The 26,921-nt window shown below is 36.5% G+C and overlaps 1 protein-coding gene across 5 annotated transcripts in view; it reads left to right on the top strand.

The window, feature by feature from the left end:
* The window catches only part of BANK1 (B cell scaffold protein with ankyrin repeats 1), a 313,509-nt gene that overhangs the window by 22,082 nt on the left and 264,506 nt on the right, over positions 1–26,921 (top strand). For all 5 annotated transcript variants that reach the window (XM_087434645.1, XM_087434643.1, XM_087434644.1 and 2 more), the window contains exon 2: positions 10,358–10,756. In XM_087434645.1, coding sequence (XP_087290771.1) covers positions 10,378–10,756 — 379 coding nt within the window. In that variant the 5' untranslated portion in view covers positions 10,358–10,377. The remainder of the gene's footprint in view (positions 1–10,357; positions 10,757–26,921) is intronic.

Below are 26,921 nucleotides of genomic sequence, written 5' to 3' on the forward strand. Positions count from 1 at the left end.
CCCCCCTGCCGCCAGCAGCGGAGCGCGCAAACTTAACCGCTAAGCCACGGGGCTGGCCCAGGTTTTTTTTTTTTTTAAGATTTTATTTATTTATTTTTTCCCCCCAAAGCCCCAGTAGATAGTTGTATGTCATAGCTGCACATCCTCCTAGCTGCTGTATGTGGGACGCGGCCTCAGCATGGCCGGAGAAGTGGTGTGTCAGCGCGCGCCTGGGATCCGAACCCAGGCCACCAGCAGCGGAGCGTGCGCACTTAACCGCTAAGCCACAGGGCCGGCCCAAGGAGAGTCAACTTTTAGATTAGAGATGTACTGAAATTATTAATGACTAATTAATATAGATTTGTATCAAGTTTTGACTTCATAAATTTTTAGGGTTAAGTATTATGGGTATATAATAATTAAAAGAGTTTAAAATATATTTTAAATCCTTTAGTTACTCTAAGGAGTTGCCACTCGATACATTTTTTTAATTTTTATAATTTTTATTGATTTCGTATCAGCTTTATTTTTTGTAGTCATGAATATTGAGGTACAATATATGTAAAGTAACATTTTTCTTTTTTTTTAGTGTACTTTCCTATGCATTTGACAAACTCATATAGTCATGTAAATTTAGTCTAGTACCTAATTACTCAGGGATAATATCTCTGTTCCAGGTCTTCAAGATCTCTGCCTTTACTACCCTAACATTGTGTGATTATATGTTTTTCTTTGAAATGAACTGTATGTTTGTGGAAATTGCTTTGCCACAGGGCAAGTATTTCCGAGGTAAATTTTCTTACGGCCATATAAAAACCAATAAAACCTTGATTCTATTGGGGTCTCAGTTGTAACTAGCAAATATTCAGCAAGCATTTGTCAATCACCAATGTGGCTATAGGCTTGTTATACAAGTCCAAATACTCACAAAGAAAACTGGAAAACATGAATGCAAATCTAACTTGCCTTTATATAAGGCACAAAGAATATAAGGATATCATTGCATGGAAGGAAGTAACTTGTAGGCTCATGTTTCCCAGATATATTTTCTTAATTAGTAACCTAGTTTGTATATTTGATTCTGAAGTGAACATACATTCTTTCTTCTTTTACTCAAAATAGATCCATAGTTCAGGCCTTTTCCTCCAAGCAAAGTGGACAATTAGAGATACTGCCTAAAGTTCTGTCAACCAGAAGAATTTCCTTTCACCCTTCTCTCTCAGGGACAATGTGAGTGGGGTTATAATGCAGCAACCGTTCACTTTGGACCGGTGCCATTGTGTTTTCAGACCCATTCAAACACGAATGTCATGCTTCTTTTTTTCTGGTGACAAGTTAGGTAATGCTCCGTCAAGCTATAGGTGTGTGTTGAGGAAGAGGTGGTGAAGCAGTAGGATTTTGGGTCACAGAAGTTTGATCCACATGCTCGTGGAACTAACTTACTTGTTGCATCCACACCTACCTGAGTCTGGTTTTGTGTATATCATTTCCATTTTTTTAATTTGGTGAATCATATAACACCCAGTTCAAGTGCCCTATAGGCAGACATTAATCTCTATCTGGACCCAATAATAACTCATAAGTTAATTTTCTAATAGAAAAGAGTCATTAGAAGAATAAAACATGGTCTTGCCCCAAACCTTAAGTGTATGAGTTGTGCATCTCTTATTGAGCATTACCAGGAGTGCAATATAGACTATTATAAAGCCCAAATGACAGGGTAGTTTGTACTACAGCCAGGTCTTAGAGCAGAGCCCTTTTTAACTCTGGTCCCCACTCAAAACTGGTATCTTTACTGCTTACCTGGTGAGGGGTCAGAATACTCACCCAAATATGTGTGTTTCCTATGAAATGCAAAGAGGCCCATCAAGTGGTGAAATTCAGCAACTTATTTTTCAGTATACAGGGGTATCCTGTTATAGCTTAAACCATCGGACGTCTAGAAAGTTTGCTGATATTGCAGGCCTGTGAAATTCAACATGGTTTACCCCTAACCCCACTGGTACAAAAGTGTCATATTAAAGCTTCTAGGACATTTACTCTTTCCTTGTGGGCAGGTTGAATTAGAATAATGTCATCAATTATGCATTACGTATGTATTATGATATACCTTAGGGTATATCAATATTTCTACAGACTATATTATGACAGAGAGCATAATCTTGAGGTAAGTCAGTGATATGTGCTCCTGTCCCTGCCAGGTGAATGCAGACTGCTTGCTCCTCTCTTTATTGGCTGCAATTATAAAGAAAGTGTTTACTAGGTCAGTATCTGTGTATAGTTTCCATAAGCCAGTTCGTTCACTCTGGTAAGATATCATGTGTAGAACAGCAGTTGATATAAATACCTCATTATGTCTATGAGAGTCAATGGTTATTTTGTACTGGCAAACTGGTGATTTAAACAGAGATGTGAAGAAATAACCACCATTACATCTTCAAATCTTTGTTGGTGGTACTAATCTTTGCAATTATCCCAGAAATATAGTATTTGTTTTAGTTTACTATTTTGGTGGCGAGGGATGGGTTGAAAGTTCCAGAGACTTATATTTTTCCTTTCCTACCATAATATCCTCATTCTCTGTAAGGATTCTGCCATTTGCTATCTATATGTATTACCACCATATGTTCCTGGCTTAAAAAATTACCTACAGGATGTCTCTATGGGCCCATGTGACCTTCATTAGATATACTCAAGGCAAGATGTCATGTATCATTACATCTGACTTCCACACGTTCCCACTCTTACCAGTGCCGTGGTGGCATTTTGTGTCCACCAAAATGCTGGTACACATGGCTGCAGGTCTCTGGGGAGTGCTTGGAGGAAGAGTCATTGTATGTGTGTTTAGTAGCATAGAAGAATCCTGTCTCAAAGGGACTTGGCCTTCCCTGAGCCAAAGGGCTCTGAGTCTGTAAACCAGATAGGAGGCTGTGAATCTCCACTATTGCAACTTAAGTCACTTTCTGCACCCAAATCTAGAATTGTTTTGTTTATAAAGATGAAATTGAAGCTTCATAGGTTATACATATGTTTAATTCCTAAGGACCCTCAGATCAATTAGTTACCACAACAGATCCCTGCAGTGAAAAACACTTTGATTACTTAAATTGCTTCTAATGATTAAGTGCTGTCATTCATTCTCTATCAATCCAGACTTCGTTATTCCCCACTGACATCAAAAAGTTCAATTCAAAGATCCAATTCTCATCATCATCTCCAGGCTACAGAGGACAGACATCACAGAGCTTTTCATGATTGAATATCTTAATGCTTAATGCAGGGAATGTCAGAACACTCTAGAGCCAGGGTCAGCAAACTATAGCCAGAGGCAAAATCCAGTGGGTTGCCTATTTGTGTACAGCCTGTGAGCTAAGAAGAGTTTTTACACTTTTAAAGGTTATAAAATAAGAAAAAGAAGAGAAAGAAGGGGAAGGAGAAGAAGGGGAAGGAGAAGAAGGGGAAGAAGAGGAAGAAGAGAGAAGAGAAGAGAAGGGGAGGGAGGGAGGAAGGAAGGAAAGAAGGAAGAAAGAGAAGATATCCTAGGGGCCCACACAGCCTAAAGCGTTTGCTATCTAGTCCCTTTCAGAAAACGTTTGCCTGCTGGGCTCTTTTCTCCACTTGGCAAGCAAGTTCTGGCCTTGTAATCACATTGACTGTAGGCCACCATGGAGTCCAAGCTTTACTTATCCATTCTAAGTGACTGTTAACGCCACCCCAGGTACTTGAGATAACACGTTAAGTTCTGAATCCTGTATGAATACAAGCATGGTGATGAATTCGGCTGGATTCAGTCCTCTCTTTTGCCCTCCTTGGTCTAATAACTCTTAAAATCCATTCCACACATATTTTCCAGACTCATGCTAATACATATTGGCAAGATCCTATAATAATAATCTGTGTATGAAATAGTTTCTCTAGAGTATTCCTTTCACTCAAATCAATCTAACTGTAGTTATTGATTTGAAAGGTGATCAGTGAGGGGTGTTGGCATGGAAACTGAGAAACATTGACATCACTTGTAAGGCAGTTGCCTCAAGTGAAGTCCTTGAAAACTTTTTCTTTTTGATTTTGTTTTGTTTTTGTTTGTTTGTTTTTACAAGGGAATACAGGTTCCCTCAGTTAAGAAAGATCCAGGGACGTTTGGGAGTTTCAAGTTCTCAGACTCCTCTATGCCCCAGTCTTGCTCTCTCAAGTCTTACGATTCTCCACTTTCCTAAGCAGCACTCGCTCAGTAGTTTGAGAATCTTGGAGGAGTTTTGCCTGTTACTGGAGTTGTCACTCTGTCATTGTGCATATGCATGTTCTCTGGGACAGTCAGAGAAGACATTATACTGCCCCCCTCCATCTCTATAAGCCCTATTGCCAGCACATTAGCTAAATTCCGTAGATACTTGATCTTCTAAAACTTTCCCCTCCATTGACAGTCCATCCCAAATAATCACTGGTGAAAATTAAAGTCATCCTAGTGCTTCTACATGCCATAAATTGCCAGCGTGCTATTTCCCCTTGGCAAGGGTTTGCTTGTGTTCCCAATAAGTATGAGAGCAGCCGCATTCCAAAATCCACCTTATAGAGTGTGTTTCCTGTGGCTACTCCTAGTACCTGTATTTATCAGGATCCTGGTGAGAAACAGATGCCACCATCAAAGGTTTTGACTGAATAAATTTAGTAAAGGATTATTTATTAAGATGTATAGACGGGGCTGGCCTGGTGGCGCAAGCGGTTAAGTGCGCACACTCCACTGCCTTGGCCCGGGGTTCACTGGTTCGGATCCCGGGCACACACCAATGCACCGCTTGTCAAGCCATGCTGTGGCGGCGTCCCATATAAAGTGGAGGAAGATGGGCATGGATATTAGCCCAGGGCCAGTCTTCCTCAGCAAAAGGAGGAGGATTGGCAGATATTAGCTCAGGGCCGATCTTCCTCACACACACACACACACAAAATGTATAGGGCTGAAGAACCCAAAGAGGGACCATGAAGCATTTGAAGACTAACAGAAGGAATCCTTTACAACCCTTGTCAGGGAAGAGGAGGGAAGATGGTTGCTAGAGCTGCATGAAAACTGGAGCCATGGAAGAAAAGCCACAGAAGGGGCACAAAAGAAAGCAGCCACTGCCAAAACTAGAACAAGGGAGTGAGCAAGAAGACCAATAAATACCCTATCCTTCCTTTCTCTCACCTTCCGTGTTCTGATGGTGTCTCCATTGGAGTGGGCATGGGCGCCTGGGTGGTGTAATCCACAGGGAAGGAATCAAACCCGAGAGATCACGCAAAATATCCAGGTCCAAAGGAGACCATTTTTGAGTGTGAATTGCAGAAATGAGAAGCCCTGAAGAGGCTATAAGATGATAATACTACAATGTTTAATTGATTCTGACAATGTTTTTTGTTCTGGGCTAGTCAAATTCTCTGAAATCAGAATTTATCTTAAAATTTGTAGTATATTATAGTTTATTTGACCACAGTATTCTTTTCTTGGAGGAATATCAAGTAATGAGCTGTCTTATGGTCAATGTTGTCTTAGATTCAATAATCTATAGAGTAACAGCAATAAAAGGAGAGAAAAGATATGGACATTGCGGAAATAGAATTCCACAAATTTGTGTGAAGTAAGTTTGAAACATTTTAAAACCTCCCCACCGATCTTTAGAATCTTTTATAATTTTTAAATGAACAATTAACAATTTGTATTAGTGATAAAAAATTATAAAGGTGGGAGTTGAACATTTGCAGTTTATATGTGAAGGGGTAGGCGGTCTTTGCAAAATAATCCTGTAACAATTAACACCATGGTTTTTTTTACAGAAAAGAAAAAAATTTTCTTCCAAGGTTGTTCTGTGAGGCATAGAAGCATTGTTTGCATCTTAAAAGGAAGAAGAAAGGGGAAGGTTCTGCATTTGTATAAAAATAATTTTTGCTGGTCGTTCTTGACCATAGCTGAAAAGCATAATCTTAAAATAATGTGTTGGTACCTTCCTGTATTTGAAAAGAATAACTGAGTTAATTAACATATATATATATGTGTATAGAGATTTCCCCTGAAGAAGACCCTGAGAAATGGACATGAGTGCAGGTAGTTTTTTTAGAGGATGAACCCATGAAGCGCTAGTGAGAGAATGGGGAATGTGAGACAAGAAAGGGAGAAAAGCCAATAATGTGTATATTAATAAGCAGAATAATGCAGTGAGCAATTACAATTCAGTACCACTAGGAATCTTCTAATTACTGCGTAGGACAAACCTCAGTATTGTTCCACTGAGGGATGGGGAAGCTGAGTTCCTTAAACGTTGACTTCCATCTCTCATTGACTGAGTTGAGGGTTGCCTTCCCAACCCTCCATGCGCTGAATCACCAGCACTTCTGAGATGCCAGGCAGGCATATGGGCCGAGGAAGCTCTGTCAGCTCCAAAGTCCTCAGGCAGCAAAACAGAGGTCGGAAGTGTTCATTGTGCTTAACAACTGACCACCAAGCTGTAGCTGGTGGTCTAGGAAGCTGTGGGAGGTTCATCAGCAGCATCCACTGCACAGATATGTACAGAAAACCCCCGGTACTTTTTGCAACTATGAATAAGTGAAATTAGCTTTCCTGGAGGTGAAATATAAGTTATAGTGTTTTACTACCTTAATGCCTTTGGAAAATCTGCAGTTTTGTTTCCCTGTTGTACTAGTTAGATTACAAAGTTAGAGTATATGACCAATTCAGTTACACTGACTATATAATTTGAGTAATGATATATTTATGTGTGAGTGAGATTATATCAAGATTAACGTTCATGTTATCACTACTGAGTCCATCATGGCTGTTAAGTCATTTCTTTATAATTTTCTGTTTTCTTTTCTTCTACATTTTGGTGACCAGTTAGAAAAATATAATATTGAAAAGATGCATCATGAAATCTTTCTCCATTATACACAAACATGGGTAAGAGATGGGATCTTATTCAAAAAGAAGAAAATCTGCCATTTCAAGCTGTGCATATGTCATAGGAAGGATTTTGATTTATGGTCTGTCTCATTCTTTTGGCAATATGTAGTATAATCTGTTCTCGGTGCAAAAGCAATTATTGCTATCAATTATTGATACAAATTTCCTTCAAGTTTAAAGATTACAGTATTTTGTAAGATTAATAAGGCATTGTAATGGAATCTGAAAGAACACTTTATAGTAAATTTATAAAACTTAATATGGCTATATTTTATTCCTACCATTGTATAATGCTATCATTTACATTATGTTGCTAGACTGGAGATTTACATTTTAAATAATTTATTTACAGACCTTAATTGCATCTTCAATAGCAATTTCCCTTTATTTTGGATAAAGCTTTCCAGGAATGAAAATTTTGTCTTTCCATACTTTAGGTTCATCATTTATTGTTTCATTTCACAGCGTATAAAAGTTAGCCAACCTTAATGACACAAACTCTCCTTAAATGGGCAGAATAATGATTTAGATTTGATTTAGTTCAAGTGTATAAAATGAAGTGTATTGCAAGGCCAGTAGGTTCCTCTTGAGAATTCAACGAGAACAATTGTTGGGTCTACAGTCCAGATGTTACTCAAGGACAAACTTCTATTTTCTAGCATAAGGAAAAAGAAAACCATGGCTGTGAAAAGGCCTTTTATTTTGACACAACACGGTTTCATACTAAAAGGTTGGAAGGCAGCATAAAGACCAATACTGTCTTCATGGCCCTGACAAGTTACCTAACCTCCCAGAGCCTCAGTGTGATCATCAGTAAAATAAGAATAACGAGGCCAACTCCATACAGTTTTATGAATATTAAATGAAGTAATGCATGTTAAGTGCTTAGCAACATACCTGGTAGATGGAAAGTCTCAGTAAATGATAATTGAGAAAATTAAAGATTAAAAGACTGAAATGATTTAATCTAGAGAAAAGAAAGAGATGACATTTAATGCTAATCTTTAGGTTTTTGAAGATTGTCAAATAAAGGTTATTGACTAAGTATAAGTCAACTACAAATTTAAAAGGAAGGCTCAATTTCAGCGTAAGAAAAAATGACCGTACAGAATTGAGAAAGACTCGCTGTCTGCTTTTCTCGGGAAGTTTTGAAGAATATTACTATTTTCTCTAAAATTGATTTCCTGTGGCTGTCTTCCTACAATAGTGTGATACCCAACCATGTAACCCGGGAATATTCATTCTGTACTTTAATTTACCCTCATAGCTTGTTCTGTGATTTTCTTGATTTAAATTTTAGAGTTCATAGATAACCATACTCTTGGAGTACATCGTATGGTCTGTTTCCTTAGTAGGAAACCAGACACCCAGTAAACTTTCACATATTTGCATACTTGAGATTAACTCACAGGCCGCATAATATTGATGAGGTTAGCTCTTATCACTACAAAGAATCTATTTTAATCTTTTAAATAATGTTATTGTGTCCTCTGCTGTTAGAGGTTAAAAGGACAGAGTGGAATCCTAATTCCAATACCAATTCAGTTTTCCCATCTGTGAAATGAGAATAACATTAGTACCTTAATAGGGTACTTTTGAGAATTAAGTGAAATAACATATGTAATTTGCAAAGAGTCCTAGTTTATTTTCAGCAGTCGATCATTTAGATTATTATTAGTTTTATTTTTACTCCAGTTATTTTATAAACTATACAGCTGCTTCCTCTGGCTATAATACATAATATAAAGAAAACCCTTCCTCTCCTGTTCCTCAAACATAAAAGTACTAAGTTATGACACCATGTTTGTGTTTGTTCCACAGTATTTATTGAGCATTCAGGCTGATGAGACACCACACAGAGAAGAACAGAACTATACTAACGATCCACACACAACTTGTGTAGGATTCCCGTATGTTTTCTCTCAGATGATTTTTCTCATTCTGTGTGTATGAATATATTTTTAAAATTTTGTTGAATATCTGTTCAAGTGATTGTGCTAGGCATTGTGTAGGAATCAATGAGTTGAAAAAGAAAGCATCTGTCCTCGGAGATAATATTTGTATCATGGGAAAAGACATGGATAACTCAATAAAAATACAATAGCTCTCAAAATTGTCATATCAATAGTGTAGAAAATACATGCTCTATATCCAGATGGAAAAAGATAATTGTGGATTCCAAGAGTTTTGGTGTTTTGCTCTTTGTACTCATAATAACACCTTACAAGCTTATTTTTAAGAATCATTACTTTGTTTTATTAAATAACACAATTTACTAAAAAAAATAAGCAATATGGAAGAGTGAAAAAAAGTCATATGTCTCTCAAAATCCTGTCTCTCATAGACAACTGTTGCTAACCATCGATGAGATTATTTTGAGTAATAATACAGGGCAGGCTGTGATTGTTTAAAAATGAGATTATAGGGGGCGGCCCCGTGGCGCAAGAGGTTAAGTGCACGCACCCCGCTGCGGTGGCCTGGGGTTCGCCAGTTCGGATCCTGGGCGGGCAGCGATGCACCACTTGTTAAGCCATGCTGCGACGGCGTCCCATATAAAGTAGAGGAAGAGGGGTACAGATGTTAGCCCAGAGCCAGTCTTCCTCAGCAAAAAAGAGGAGGATTGGCATCGGAAGTTAGCTCAGGGCTGGTTCTCCTCACAAAAAAAATAAATAAATAAAAATAAATAAATAAAAATGAGATTATACTCTACATGCTATTTTTAAATAATTTATTTTAAATTAATATAAAGTAAAATTGAAGGACATTAATTTTCAGATAAAAATTTCTTTACTCAAATACTTTCTAAATTATTTATTACTGTTTAGGGAGAATGATCTTACAAAAAATAGTAAAAGAATGGAGTCACTTTTTAAATTCAAGTTTCAAATTTAGGCAGTATTAAAGGACTAAACTTCATGAAAGATGAGGTTAGTTCTTTATACTTTCTCCTCCTCAAATGCTCAGTTTTCTCATTCTATGATTACCTTTATTTCATCAAGATTTTTACCATTTGCATTTTGTCATGCAATCGTAATCCCCTCAATATTTAGTCTTTGTTCTATAGGTACATGTATTCAACTTAGCAAGATGAAAAGATCAGCAATACAAATTCGATTAGCCATCCTGTAGCCCAGCACCCTAATCCCACAGAATATCCCTTCCATTCTACAACAAACCCTCTCTCTTATTTCTGTGGAGCATCTTAGGTTCACATTTGCACAGTGAGTACAATGTGGACTCACACAAAGCATGACTGTGCTGCATGTGAAGCATTACTTTCATCCTATATGATTATGATGGGGATGATATGAACTATATTATTGGTCTCTGGTATAAGCAAAGTAATATATTACTTAAAGAATACATGAAAAATTTTGAGAAATAATGATATAAACTGCTGTTAGCATTTCAAATATAAGAAAATTAATACATTATTTTCTTTTTTTCCAGAAAATACAAAAGACATCATAATGATATATGAAGAAGAGGCTGAGGAATGGGCTCTGTACTTGAAGGAAATTTTTTTACATGTTGTGAAAAGGGAAGCAATCCTGTTATATCACTTGGAGAATTACTCTCTTCAGGATTTTGAATTGCTGAGTTTAAACTCTTACAAATGTAAACTTTTGATATTATCGAGTAGCCTGCTTAAAAACCTAACTCGAAAGAAATGTCAGTTTTTGGAAAAGGTACTGCATTCACCAGAAAGTGTGGTTACTCTGCTGTGTGGGGTGAAGAGTTCAGATCAGCTCTATAAACTATTAAATGTCTCCGGAGGCAGATGGGAGATCTCAACTGAGCAGGAGCCTGACGACTACATCTCTGTCATCGAGAGCATCATATTCAGAGGTAGTGTGGTTGCCAAATCTTCCTTATTTGTTTGTTTTTTTATAATTAAAAAATCTAAAGTTTTTTGAACCAATGAATATCTGATGTTAGGATGAAAAAAAAATGAAAGCCAACTTTATTTAATTAACAGTATATTGCACTTTCCTCAAAATGCATGAAGATTCTTAATTTTTAGCTATATTCCAACCAAGCCTTATCAGTTGTTCTAAAAATGGTTTATAAATATATTCCTTAGGGAAGCCTGTCTGAGATGACACTTGGTGAAACAAGTATGGTGTGCGGTGCTCTGGGTTGGTTTGGTTGTGGAAGCTGGCTTTACTGTCACCAGTCAGTAGCAGTCCAAGGTTTGAAGGTCTGGGTTAGAATTGTAGAACTTTTGTTGTGCTGATAATTCTATGATATATATTACTATGGTGTAAAATACTGTTATTTTTATTAATTTGAAATTTCAAATTTAGTTTTAATCACGTAGACATATGTTAAAGAGCAGAATGCAAGGTCCCATTCATTAATTAATTACAGTTTTATGTACAGTCAAACTCTAATGCTTACAGCTTCTCGCTCCCCCAGCTCTGTTCTGCTTCAGTCTGGGGATGGAAGGGGTGCTGTGGTCAGCTGCTCCCCTGGTGTTCTCAAGCTGCGTTTTACCTTTGACTCCCAGTGTTCCAGCTATGGTTTCCTCTCCTACGGGGAAGAGGTGGGGTTCTTATTTTCTACTGGTCCTATCAGATATTGACTCTTTTTCTTGGAGCATGTTTCTGGATTCTTTGGGGATCCCCTCCTTCACTGGGGATGCCTCACCTGCAGTTCCTTAATGAGACACGTGTCCTCTCCTCTCAGCTCCTAGTTGTGGTGGTTCACCCAGTATAGATTCTTCCTGTTGATTGCTACTGCTCCCTCATGTGTCTCTTTTGATCAGAATCACACTGACATGTCTCCCGGCTGACCCTTTCTCCCACCTGGCTCATATCTGTCTGTAAAAATGTTTGTCTTTTGCCCTGACAAACTCTGGGCATGCAAACCACTTCCAGCACAGCCACCACCATCCTGCCCTCAGAGCAGTAATGCAGTCACAGCCTTCTTCCTTTAGTCATTTCCAAACATGGGTCTAGTATGAGTTTGGTGTTAAATCCAGAGAACACATATTAATCCCAAATGGCTTGCTGGAAACCCTTGTCACCATGCTTGAGGATGGTGGTATTCCTCAGTCCTCCCCGCGGGGGTGGTGGGACTCACCGCACTCCGACGACTATCTTGAAAAAGTCCTCTTCTATTTTCTAGCATTCCAACCTCTTCACAGTCAATACTTTTTAAGCCTTGTTTTGGTTATCCATTGTTGCATAACAAGTTACCCTAAAATTTAGGAACTTAAAACAACAAATAATGATTATATCATAGTTTCCACTGTCAAGGAATCTAAGAGTGGCTTAGCTGGGAGGTTCGGGATCAGGGTGTCTCATGAGGCTGCAGTCAAGCTGCCCAGAGCTACAGTTATCTGAAGGCTCCACTGTCCATCTGGGGAGGATGTGCTTCCAACAGGAGCTTACATTGTTGGCAAGTTTGTTATTGTTTTTTTTAATCATCTCTTGGCTGCACGCAGGTCACCTCTAATAGATTCCTGAGGAAGGTCAATTGGAAGCAATGTTTCTGAAATCTTGCATGTTCAAAAGTATTTGTCTCTTGCCTTATACTTGAAGTGCCGTTTGGCTGCGGACCACATTACTCTTCTTTCTTTTAGCATTGTAGAATTTAGGGAATTCTTATTTGCCTGGCTGACTAAAGGATTCTTCATTTATATTTGTAGTCTGATGAATTCGCAAGAACTTTATCCTGGTGGTGACTGTTCTGGACTATTTTGCCCCAGGACGTGGTTGGTTTTGTGTTTGTTTTCCTTTTTTTAGTCTTTTCCCCAACGTGTAGACTCAAGTCTTCTCTTATTTCAGGAACAATTTCTTGTCTTATGTCTTTAAATATTTGCTCTATCTTATTACTATACTATTTTTCAGGGATTCCTTTTACATATATGTTGGATTTCTTTTTTCTGTGGTACACTCAACCATTTCTCTCCAATTCTTTTCAATTATTTATTAACATCCATTTATTTAGTGTGCATTGATCACTTCAGTCCTTGCTGCCTTCTTACGCTTTCAGTACTCCCTCTCCCCTGGATTACTTCCAGTTTCTCCTTCGTTTTTATGCTGTTTCTACTTGTTTCCATTATTCCGTTTGGTCGAGCACTAGAAGCTTGTTCTTCTCTTTCTAACCTCTCCCTGACAACTTGCATTTCTGCACTGTTTAATTGCTTCAGAAAGGTGATTGCTAGTCATTAGAATTTAAAAATTCATGGTGAAATTTTTGGTTACAATTTTCAACTTCTCTCATGGCAACATGTTTTTAGTGCGTACTCCCCATATGCCATTGGTTTTCTTTTACTATCTCTTTCTCTTTATCTTATAGTACAGTAGGCTTCCCTTATCCAGAGGGATACGTTCCAAGAACCCAGTGGATGCCTGAAACTGTGGAAAGTACCGAACCCTATATATCCTATTTTTTTTCCCTATACATACATACCTATGAGAAAGTTTAATTTATAAATTAGGCACAGTAAGAGATTAACAACAATAATAATAAAATAGAACAATTGTAACAACATACTGTAATAAAAGTTTTATGAAAGTGGCCTCTCTCTCTCTCAAAACATCTTCTTGTACTGTACTCACCCTTCTTGTGAGGATGTGAGATGATACAATCATATGTGATGAGATGAAGTGAGGTGAATGACGTAGGCGTTGGAAAGTAGCGTCTGGGTGGGACGGAGCCGGATGGCGCGAGATTTCATCACGCTGCTCAGAATGGCACACAATTTAAAACTTATAAATTGGTTATTTCTGGAATTTTCCATTTAATACTTTCAGGCCACAATTGATCGTGGATAACTGAAACTGTGGCAAGTGAAACTGCAGATAAGGGAGGACTACTGTATCTTTATATAGACCCTATGCTTGTCCAGTTTTTCTTTTGTATCACTGAACAAAGTGAATTTTCCTTGGAGGTAGGCAATGTGAATTTTGTTGTTTATTCTGTTTTGTATTTTTTTTCCCACAATGAAAGACTTTACTTTTCTGCTTCCACAGATATAGACTGCTTTCTATAAATAAGTCTTTTCTGTATAGCTCCTCATTTAGCCTCACTTTCTCTGCTTTTTGGAACTAAACTCCTTCCACAGACACTGCTACCTGAAACTATTGCATCATGTCTACAATTAAAAAGGCATGGCCCCTAGCCTTAGAGGAAGGTATTTTTGTTAGCTCTTTTTTGAAATTTGCAACTTCTGGATTATTTCTTCAAGCTTTCTCTTCTGTTTCCTCCTGCACACCCTTCTACTCATTCATCATTGATTTTGGAACCATCCCATTCATCTGGAGGTCTAGGATTTCACTGGTTCCTATTTTCAATAAATAAGGCATTTGCATTATTGTTTCTCATTCTCTGTGTTTTGGGATGATTTCCAGGAACAAAAAGGGGGAAATATTGACTCTACACCAAATTTTCAAACTGGCAGTCCTCAAGTTTCTTATGATCTCTATTTTTTTATAGTATTCCCCAAGTACATTAAGTTTTTTTTGTTGAAAAGGAAAAATGTTCAATTGGAGATTATGAAAAAATTACAATAAAGAACACATGAAGTACAACTAATTGTATGCTGATTTTCTCCCCTGAGACAGAGAAGTACTAAAAATTGGTGGCGAAATTTTGAGTGGTTCTTCACACCTATCATTTCTATTTCTTGAAGAACTAAAGTTGTTTTGGCCGCTTAAATTATGATGTCACTATGATGAAAAAATACTGAGGAAATGCTTTTTTTTGTTTTGCTTTAGTTGCTTTGTTTTATGATGAGTACTTTTGGGTGGCTATGTCAGTGGTATTCTGCTATATCTTCAAATTATATTCCCATTGATATTTGATAGGAGAAAAGCTTACACTTTATGGACAAAAGAGGACTATTTTGACAACAGTATTAGCTCTCCTCTTCCCACATTCAAGTTTTAGACTCTGATTCTTATGGTAACTTAGATGCACCTACCAAATAAAAAATATAACAATGTTGTGTGGGAAAAGATGTTCAAAGATGATAAATTTGTCTGAGCTACAAGAATGCAAAAAAAAATGTCAACCTATAAAGAATTTCCAAATCATGCATAAAATAACTTCTGTGTCTGGGTAGTGTCCCTTGACAAAATTGGTGCCAATTGCTACAGTCTGTGCAATAATGAATTTTGTTTTAATAAACAGCTTAAGTGTTTTGCAAAATTATTTTATGTTTCATATTGACATTCAAGTTGAATACGTAAAGTCTGGTTTTTAAAAAAAGGGGGAAATTCAGTTTTTACTGTCCATTTTCTACTTTCCTTCAACCCATAGAGAAATTGTGCAAAGAAGAAAGGAAGCTTATTATTCAGAAACATGACATGATAAAGAGAATAATAAAAATGCCAAGAAAGTCATGGAAATAATTAAATGTTCTAATATATTCAAATAAGAAAGAAAAATCAGAGGAAATTTTATAAAACTTAATGAAAGAGAAAGGTGTTTTACAATTAATCAAGGCTCCAGAGAAAAGTTTTTAATGTTAAAAAAAGATGAAAAAAGATACAATAATTCATGTTTAATCTGAGTATTTTATTTCCTTTTAAGAAATTAAGAAAGCTAAATTCCCTGTCTCCTTAATTCCCAAATTGGGAGTAATACAAATTCGTATGTGTTTTCCACCTTTCTGTGTGTGGTATTACCACTTTGACTGTATTTCTTCCTTTTTCTGTCTTATATTTCTTTCTTTCTTTTTGAATCTTTACCGCATTTTCTTCTTCTGGTTTTCCACATGTATAGGTTTTATACGGCATTGTTTATATGTAATATAAATTATTTGATCTCAAATTTATATAAATCAGCTAACTTTCCTGAATGTCACCATTGTATACTTTGTTGTTTGTCAAGTCCTCCCTTAAAAAACACGTCTGCCAGCTTCTGTGACATGGCGCCTTTACCGCATCTCCTTCCTCCAGCACTCTTGGTTCTTTCTTCTGACATCTTTGCCTTCGGGACCTGTCAGGCACCCTGGTTTCCTCTCAGCAGTCGAATCAGCTCTCTCCAAGTTTTATTTTATCATACTTTCATATTTGTATTTCATATTTATCATATTTTCTACATTGTCCATTGGTAAATTTAATAGTGGTGGGAAAGCTGCTAATTCTTTCATGAAGAACGCTAACATTTTAATTTTGTTTTTGTATTATCAAGCCAAGGATTTTAAATTTTTAGCTTCATTAAACCTAAAAGAAGAAGTCTAAAATTAAAAATAGCAATGTAACAGTGGAGTTATTGGAAAAACAAAACAAGGAAAGCAACAACACAAACAAACTGTGCAGAGCGCCTGTCTTTCCTTCCTCCCATCTGAGCTGTGCGCTGCTGTGGAGCTCTGCTGCACTGGCCACTGAGGTCTTGTGGCCTTTCAAAGGAAGCCCATCCTTTCTGCATGGCCTTTCGGCTCCTGAGGGTATGGCTCTGGCATAGATGTGGTCACCATTAGTGGAGGCACCTGCTGTTACTAGGGTAACTGCATCACCTCCCGGTGAACAGACACAGCCTCCCCTCTCTGCCTCAGACCACCGCTCTATGCTGCCCTCTCTGTCGGGAGTACCCTTCCCTGTATTTTCAGTCGAAATTCCAGCCATCCCTCATGGTCAACTGAAAAGCTGCTTTATCAATGAATTCATCTCAGGTCCCTTCTGCTTGAAAAATATTTTCCTCATCTCTAATCCTATTAAATTTTTATTATTGTTTACTTATGACTCTCGTTACGTTTTTGTAATTATTTTTGACAATTTCTTTTCTTCTCCTTATTACTTTCTGTTTTAAAAATATAATGTTGGTAACTTTCTAAAATATTTCAGCTTTCTAAACATCCGAAAAATAACAGAAGAGTACAAATTGTGTTTTTAAGTGCAGGTTTATAAACGTTTATTAGTGTCGTTGGCCTTCTCCCTTTGTTGATAATGAAAAGGTTTACTGTGGTATGCTCGCCAGGAATATGCAACCTGAATCTAATCATGAGGAAACATCAGAAAAACCCAAACTAAAATATTCTACAAAATAATTTCTTTGTATCCTTCAAAAATATTAAGGTCAAGAAACTAAAAGAAAGGATGAGTTATTGTTCCTGATTAAAGGAATCTAAAATTACACAAAAACTACAAACAATGAGTAATCCTGAATTGGATGCTGGACTAGGAAATACAGCTATGCAGGAAACGAATGGGACAACTGATGAAACTTACTGTGGACTGTAGATTAGATAGTGGCATTGTAGGATGTTCATTTCTCAGACTTTGAAATTGTACTATGGTTATGTAAGAGAATATCCTTGATTTTAGGAAATACACATTGAAGTGTTTAGGGATAATGGGGCAGAATGTCAAGTGGCATATATAAGTATGTATATGTATATGTACACACACATATAGACATATGCATCTGTGTACACAGACGTGTACATATGTATGTCTATGTGTGTATATGTGAGTGCGTGATTATTGGCTAAATATCCTGAGTTCTCTACTGTGCATATCTGTAGTTCTCAGAGATGAACAAATACAAAGTAAGCACATTCTTGTGCTATGTGCTGATAGTTGTGCAGCTTTGAGAGCTGATACTTTCAGGAGGAGGACCTAGTTCACTGCCTGCGCTGTGAAGTTAGGCTTGATGACCCTGTGGCTGGCATCCAGGGAGCCTCCGAATGCCTGTTTTGTACGTAGCGATACAGCACCCACTGCCATTCTTACTCTGGAAAAGGGGGCATCGGGCATGAGAAGTCACATTCACTCTCTGTTGTTTAATGATCTTTTTTCCACATAACATTTTAGCCCTTTATGTCAAGTTGTCAAGTACCATGTCTTACGTCTTATACTCAGGCTTGTGGTATATTGTGCTTCTTTCTTAGAAAAATTGAGTAGTTCTAAAACATTAGATAGTGCTTAGGAATCATCGAATTACATTGAGTTTCTCCCCAAAATTTCCTGTGTAAGCTGAATGTTTAAAGGAGAAACTAATTTTTTTTCTGTTAAACAAATGTTAAATATATATATTTTCCACAGAAACCCGGTTAACTTGCTTCTGAGCCCAGAATAGTAGATATAGCAGAGAGATGACTGAATTAATAATACTTTCCACCTGATATGATTATTGTGATGATTAAATTATTTAATACATATAAAGAGCTTAAAAGATTTCCTGGCAAAGAATCAGTGCTCAATAAATATAAGCTAGTTTTATTACTTTTCTTTCTATACATAAAATGAAAGAGAGAAAGAAAGAAGGAAGGCAGGAAGGAAGGAAGAAGAAAGAAGGAAAGAAAGAGGGAAAGGGCTGAGAGAGAGAGTCTGGGGGTTGGGGAGAGACAGAGGAAGAGAGATGGGGGTGCTCTAGGACTGTAAATAGAGGCCAAGATAGAGGTTATGGTTGGGCCAGACGTGGAGGTCATAGTAATGAATGGAAAACCCAAGGCTGAAAAGAGTGTCGAGTAAAGAAGTGAGTATAGTCTAGGAAGGGTTAGAGTTCAGGAAACAGAGAACAGGTGGGAATGGGGGAAGTAGAATGAAATCGGAAGAGGAGAATCGATTTAAGTCACCAAGGCTGATAACAAAGAACAACTTCATTCATCTCAGGATCTGTACTGCTCGTTGGAGGGCCCAGGCCAATCCACAGGGGAGGTCCTGAGGGCTTTGGGACCTGCTCAGAAAAAATACCTGCAGGGGATGGAAAGGAGGAATTTTGGAGAGAATATTTCTGTTTCTGGTAACTTATCAATTAGATACCTGGGTTTGTTTTTCTTACTAGCTAGATGTGGTAAATATGGACAAAAGGATATACATGCTAAAAGAAACAGGAATTCCATTTTCTAGTGGTTCTAGTTCTTCATTTTCACAATTTGATATGTTTGGGCTTTCTCTAATATGGTGAATGAATTATAACCACTCCTCCTAGTTTACTAAATGGTTGTAGTTTTCAAAGTTTAAAGTTTTCTTTTTTAAGTAGAAGGAACTTACAAATGGTAAATTAAATTTTCTGTTTTTGTTAAATGAAGTAAGTCTGTCTGCACTGTTATGTGAAGTAAAGGGAGCCTTCCTACATTGTTCCAACTTTAAGGAACAGCAAGAGGAATAAATACAAATCTTTATGCACTGTGTGGGTCTCTATCCACCTCCATCAGACTATTCAGAGTAGTGGAAAGGGGGCTTGCCAAAATTTCAGAGACCTGGCCCCATCCTAGTCCTACTGAATCAAATCTCTGGGAGTGAGTTGTGAAAGAGCAGGTGGCAGAGGTCATGGAAATAAACAAATGACTTCCCCTTGTGGCTGGTACACCCTGAAGTTTAAGAACCACTGATCTGGGCCGATTATCTCATGAATATAATCTTTATTGATGGATAATTAAGCGTTGCTCAAAGAATTAGAAAGAGTGGCATTTGTGCATTTTAAATCTGTCTTTCTCCTTTATTGTTTGAAAATTTCTAAATTTTCTTTTAGGGTAGGAATCGTTTATGTTGATTTTATAAATGTGTATGGAAATTATAATTTAGCTCTACACTTTAGAAAGTAACTGGTCTGAAGAGTATTTTTGAAATACTACTCTTGTTGTACTTTAATTGTGAAATACATTATGCATACATGGTAGAGTATATGTGTATGTGCATTTTATAGAAAAATTAAAAAATCGAGCACCTGTGGGCTCACCTTCACCTTGAGATATAGAACTTTACTAATTCTGTTAAAGCTCCCTGGGGACCTCTCCCCTATGTCTTCCTCTCTCCCCATTCTCATAGATAGCCATCATTCTGCACTTTCTTTTAATCATTTTTTGTTTTTGTTTATAGTTTTACTGCATATGTATTTATCTGTAAAAATATATTATCTAGATTGCCTTTTTTTAAACTTTATATTAGTGGAAACGTATTTGCTCTTTTCTGACTCAATATTATGTTTTTGAGATTTATCCATGGTGATGTATATATAATTCAGTTATTTTCATTGTCCCATGGTTGGAAAGTACCACAATTTATCAATTTTATTATCCACCTAAATTGTGACTATTTACAGAGGTTTTGGTTTTGGTTTTCTTTAATTGATGCAATTACAAATGTTGTTCTATGAACATTCTTTGCACAAGTCTCCTGGTGCAAAGTATTAGTTTTGGGGCACATGTCCAGGAAGAGAATTGCTAGGTCATAGGATCTGTGCATATAATAGTTAATACCCCTTGTCTTCCCAATGCAGTTGTACCGACTTGATAGAAATGTGAGTCCCCGGTGCTTCCCATCGTTTCCAGTATGTGGTACCCTCAGAATTTTTAGTTTTGCAATTTGGTGGATGTGAAAGTATATTTCATTGTAGATTTAACTTACATTTTCTTGATTACTAATGAACATTTTCTCATATATTTGCATATATATATTTTATATATTCGGTCTCCAATTTTGTTCTATGAAATGCTGCCACATGTCTTTTATCCACTTTTTTTGTCGTTTTAAAAATGATTTATAAGATACTTTAAAAGTATTTGGTTATATATTTTACAAATATCTTCTCAGAATTTGAGTTTGAGGCTTAAATTTTTAACTTCCTTTTTAAAAGTTTTGATAAACAAGCTCTTAATGTAGTTAAGTGTATCAATATTTTTCTTTTAGCTTACTATTTATTTATCCTAAGAAATCTTTGCCACTCTTAGGTCATACAGATATCTTCTAAAAATTTGAAACTTTTGACTTTCTTATTAAAGTATGACATCCATCTGGAATTGATTCTGTGTGCAATGTGAGGTTAGACTCCAGATTATTTTTTCCATTGTGAAGTACCTGCTCTTTGAGTGTTTCAATTGACTATATTTAAGAGTTTTGGAATCATTCAGGTTGTCTGAGTCATTTTTGTTGTTTTATTTTTCTAGGAATTTGCTGATTTCACTTATTTTCAAATTTATTGGTATAAAATTGCTTATAACATTCCTTTAGTTTTTACATCTGCTCTGTATGAAATTGTTTGCTCTTTTTTATTTCTAAGATCATTTGTTTCTAAGATCATTTTTATTTCTAAGATCATTTCTAAATTTTGTTGTATGGTCAGAGAATGTGGTCTATATTATTAAGATAGTTCGAAATTTATTGAGTTCTGTTTATGATCTGATATTTTACTCATTTTTAAAATAGTCCATGTGTGTTTGAGAAGAACACTTACCTCTGTATTTGGTATACACTGTTATTGATGGCCGTTAGATCAAGCTTGTTATTTATATCGTATATCTTTTACATTCTTTTATTTTGAGCTATCTTTGTATCTTTGCTCTATCTTTCTATATTGGGTATATATTTTATAAATGATACATGGCTGGATTTTAAAAATTCAGCCTTAGAATCTGGTCTTTTAATGTATAATTTAATCAATTCATATTGATTGTGAAACCTGATGCATATGGATTCAATTCTACAGTCTTATTTATTGCTTTCTATTTGTTCCATTTTTTCAAGTTTCTTTTTTCTTTAATCGTTTTTTGCCTTCTTTTTGCTTGTGTCCCTCCTCATTCTGTTTGCATGCTACTTTATTCTTTCAGTGATATCCTGGAAATTTTAAGAGGTATACTTAATTTAGCAGTTAAATTATTAATAATTATCTTTAATTATTAACTATTATCTTTAATTATTATTTTTCCTTTCTACTGAAAAATAAAAGTCCTTTTGTATTGCTTCAACTCTAATTCTCTCCTTTTCCAACTTTACAAAATAATTATTCTTAGTTTTTTCCACATTTTTTGATATTGATAGAATCAATATTTGTTTAACTTAAACCACGTATTTACAATTTTCTTTGTATGCTGTTCTTTCTTGCATCTCAGACTCTCTTCCTGGGATCATTTTTTTTTCCCCATGAAATATATCTTTAAAGATTCTCTTTGGTGAGTTGGTAATAAACTGTCTCAGTTTCAATTTGTGCAAAAATGTCGTTATTTGCATCGTTATTGAAGATAACCTCACTGAACATAGAAGTTGATATTTTCTCTCAGTTCTTGAAAATATTATTCTACTCTCTTCTCATATCCATGTTGCTATTGAAAAGTTGGTTATCTGACAACCATTCTTCTGTAGGCAATCTATTTTTCTCGTTAGCAACTATTAAGATCTTGTCATGTTTGGATTTCTTCAGTTTTATAATGTCTCTTGATATTTAATTTTTTAATTTATCCTGTATGTAATTATTTGAGCTTCTTAGATCTGAGATTCCATATCTTTTTATATTCTGAGAAATGTTCAGCCATGACGCCTTCTCATACCCTCCCTCTTCTCCATTTCTCCAGTGATCTCCTGGCGCCCTGATTAAGCACGTGTTAGCCCTTCTCATTCTCTCTCTATGTCTCCCCGCCACCCTTTCACATCTGCCCTCCTTTGTTCCTCTTAACTTCATTCTATTTAATTTCTTCATTTTTATCTTTTGGATGAGATTTTCACTGTTTCTCATCTGCCTCTGAAAGTCTTCATTGAGTTTCTAATTTTGGTTATTACAAGTCGTTACATTTTTCATTTCTAAGAGTTCCATTTGGGTGTTATATCAAAGCCTGGCCCATCTTAATAGTCTTTGATTCTTCACGACCTCATTTCATTTTTTTATTTCTTTCGTTATATTAACACATTTATATTCTTTTTTTTTTTTTAATAGTAATATGTGGATTGCTGGCCTAGTTCTCCAAGACTTTTTTGTTTTTAAGGATTTTTTTCATTGTAATTGATGGAACATGGAACTTTATCTCTGGAAATCCTTTGAGGCCTGATTTAATGTGTTTTGCTAAAGGAAACATTTAGGTCTGTTTCAGCCAGGAACTTGAATTTCCACCTAGGACCACTTTAAACTAAATTTTTGGCATGCAGGTTTTTGGCAGATTTTTAGGTAGAATTATCCATGTCCTAAACCCATGTGAATGCTCTTAGTTTGGGAAATCTCAAGAAGCAATCTTTCTACTTTTCTATTCCACCCAGAGCCAAAGCTGAGAAAGAAAATGTCTTCTTGCAGATTTGGGTGTCCCAATTTATAAGGAGATTTCTGGTCTGATCTCTCCCTTTGCTCAGGCCCTGACTTTGTCTCCTCTCCAGTGAGTGTGGAGCTCCCTAAACCCAGCACCACCAGGGATGAGCGGAAGAACTCAGAGCAAATAGGGATTCCATCGTATTCCCTTAATACTATGAACGTGTGCCTATTGATTGTTTTGGCCTCTGAGAAATTTTCTTACTTCATCTTCAGTCATTCATGAATGAAAGATTATTGTTATTATTAACACTATTATTGGCAGTATTTTAGGTTTGACATACAGGGATTCATACTTCTGAATCTCTAGTTTTTTATATTTCTGTAAATAGATTACCAGAAACACTTTTTAAAATTAAAAAAAAAATTGATATCAGTTGTGAGTACAACAAGGACTGTGAACAATTAGACAACTAATTAAGGTCTCTGGCATGCATGTTGAGACCCAGCCTCCAGGAGCCTTTGAACCAAACAACTAAAAGTACCTTTTCTATGTGTTTTACCCTCACATGTGTCACTTTCATTGTCAAAAATCCACCCGTGAAATAAAACATCCTTAAAGCTGCAGTGGATTGATAGTGTGAAGTTTGTTGACATTCCAATTTAAGAGGAAAAAATGTTTTTAAGTGATTCTAAAATGCTGCAAATAAAAGTTCTTTTTAAAAATTCCAATGGGGCCGGCCCTGTGGCTTAGCGGTTGAGTGTGCACGCTCTGCTACTGGCGGCCTGGGTTCGGATCTGGGCGTTCACCGACGCACCGCTTCTCGGGCCATGCTGAGGCCGCGTCCCACATACAGCAACTAGAAGGATGTGCAACTATGACATACAACTATCTACTGGGGCTTTGGAGGAAAAAAAGGAGGAGGATTTGCAATAGATGTTAGCTCAGAGCCCGTCTTCCTTAGCAAAAAGAGGAGGATTAGCAGGGATGTTAGCTCAGGGCTGATCTTCCTCACCAAAAAAAAAAAAATCCAATGAAACAGGAGGTTATGCTTAAATTTATGTGAGAAAGGGGTTCCTTAGAAACAGTTGAGATTTAATCAATGTCTCAAAGTAAACCATCCACTGTTCTTTAACTGAAAGGAAAAAAAAAATCTTTTAATAAATAATGACTGTGTTCTAATTTCCCATATCTATAAGTTATCAAAGATAATAAGTCGGCCTATTTCATTGTAGGAAAGATGTGATTTACTTAATTTTCATGTTTTGTTGGTATGCATGACACTGCATTAGGTAGTTGAATTCAGAGTCATATCAAGGAAAAGACCAATTTTTTCATAGTGGACCTTGTAGTGTAAGAAAACTTACTGATTTATGTTTATAATAATAGCAAATTAGAACTAAGTGCAGTATGGCACACTAATGAAATTGAAACATTTGTGTTATAGTTCCTCTGCAAATTGCCAACCTGGGGATCCTTTTAAGGGAACTTATTATATGAGAAACCGTGTTGTTCTGTATTCCCAGTAATAAACCCCCTGGAAAAGACATCTGGTAACTGTGTCTCTTCTGTGTGCTGGCCTTTGGTCGGATGTGTTTAGGAAAAATGTGGCATAAAATCTACGTTTGGCTTTACTGAGTGTTCTTCTTTCTAATACTCCCGCCTCCAATTTAGTGAATTATGAAGGGAGTTGGGGCAGGAGAGGCCATATTATGAAACGAAAGTATAGCTAAGAAAGAATGTTATAGATAAACTCATTTAGCTCTTAGATTATAAATAGATTACATAAATAGAAATGATGTAGTTCATTATCTCAGTCCATTACAACTTTCCTTAAATCTTCAGTCAATTGCAATGATCAGAAAGTATAAACCTTACATAGGGTGATTGTTTTTCAGCCACTTAAACATCCCATTCAGCTAGTTTCTGGTCAACTCTATTGTTGCATAATTGTTTACTAGATTAGAAAGAAAACCTTTGAGTAACTATTGTCTAGTCACATATTTTTAGTAATGTCGATTACTCATAAATATAAAGTGATAAAAAATGACTCTAGGAAGGCTCAATTACTTGTTTTTACTTAAAGCTTCCATTTTAGGGGTATGTGACAACATGGACAAATGCTCCGAGGCTAGGGCAAATCTATTTCACTTGGAAAACCACATGTAGCTTTGAACGACAATGATTCATATGTAGGTGTTGTTGTAAGAAGAGGTTGGAGAGCTAGCCTGAGCTAGATGCAGACTGAAGGGCTTTTTCATGCTTCCGTGGAGTTTGAATGTTAACTGTGAGGCATGGTTTCAAAGCCCTTTCAAATGTGGATAAGATATAACCAGACAAGGGTTTTAGAAGGATTACTCTGACAGTGTGGTAAATAGATAGTGGCTATAATGACTGGGCAAGGAAGATATTGCAATGGTACAGGAGAGAAATGATGAGGGCCTGAATTAAGAAATTAACAGGGAGATGGATTCTAGAAGACAGATTAAAAAAGATGCTTAAAGGGTAAAACAAACAAATCTTAAGGATAAATTGGATGTACAGATGTTGAGCTGCAGTAGAAAAGTGAGCATTTCTCTCAGATTTCTGTCCTTGGCCCTTTCATTCTGACTAGCTCTCCCTAATTGTGGAAACATTTTCTCTAAGTTGAAGGCTTTCATATCTATAATTCTAGGCTAGAAATTCTTAAACTTTTTGTCCTTAAGAAACTTTATATTCTTAAAATTTTTTGAGAACCCAAAGAGCTTTTGTTTATATCAGCTGTATCTATTGATTTTTATGATGTCAGAAATTAAATGTAGAATTTAAAAAATTATTAGTTCATTTAAAAATAAATTCATCACATGTTAACATAAAGAACATATTTCTATGTAAAAGTGCTATATTTTCAAAAGCAAAAATCAATTTGTGAGAAAAGTGGGAAAATTCTGCCTCACTCTGTTATGTAGTTAGAAAATTATTCTTTTTTAATACTACACTCAAACTTGACAGTGATAGTTTCTTAAAGCTTAGTGGCAATGTGAAATCTAAAAATCATGTCATATCAGTGAACTTTTGGTATTCTGTTCAATTACAGTTCTTTGGCCTATCTTGCATTTTAAGTGACTCTTTTACCCATGCATGATTTTATAACATTAGGCCTTGGTCATGTGGAAAATATGGGTTTACTGAGATGCAAATCTTCTAAGTATTGACATATGTCATTATAAAGCATCCCTAAATCACATTCATTAATGTCACCATTGATCTAATCAGAAAAGTATTAAGTATTGGGAAGCTCTCAAGCTCATGGAATGGATACTCATTGGTTTCCCAGAGTTCAGGAGAGGGAGGTCGGCATACAAGGAGGCTGAAGCAACTCTAGTCTGCAAGGCAGAGTTCTATTTATGCTCGAAAGTACAAATTTTCTCCTTGCCAACAAATATTGTCAGTTTTCCTTGAAGTGACAAGTTCAGTTCATTCACTTGCAAGAGAATGTCTGCCATGACTCAAGTCCGAACAGCCATAGTTTGTCTGTTAGTTGTTCTTTCAAGTACAACTGTTGTTTCCTGGGTGGTGGGGAGGGGAGCCTAATGACTTTCTTTTAGCAGCAACTCAAAGAACTGCCCCGGTGCTTTCTCTTGAGATAACTGTTGAACTTCAGTATACAGCAGAAGTGCACTATGCATTTTGCCACACAGAATGTTAAAAACACATATACTAGACTTTCTCTTCTTGCCAAATGGAGTAATTAGGATCTAGTACAGCTAAACAAAATGGACGACATAATGAACCAACTGTTTTCAGATATTGGACATCAGGCAGTTCAGGAATATCCTCCCTGAGAGAGGGGAACCAGTAAAGTGAGTCCTATAATTGCCCCAGCTTACTACCTGGAGAAAGTTTCTAGGCTACAACACAGAGAGGGGTAATCCCGGTGGAGTCATTGGTTTCCCAGAGTTCAGGAGAGGGAGGTCGGCATACAAGGAGGCTGAAGCAACTCTAGTCTGCAAGGCAGAGTACTGGAGAGGAGAGAGCTGCACCGAGAGTGGAGAGCTACAGAGGATTCCCCTTGAATCTTCGGCTGAGTACTGACCAAGACATGCCTGCGAGGAAACCACATAA

Source organism: Ceratotherium simum, chromosome 8, assembly GCF_057802395.1.
Source record: "Ceratotherium simum simum isolate JZ-2026a chromosome 8, ASM5780239v1, whole genome shotgun sequence".
NCBI lineage: Eukaryota > Metazoa > Chordata > Mammalia > Perissodactyla > Rhinocerotidae > Ceratotherium > Ceratotherium simum.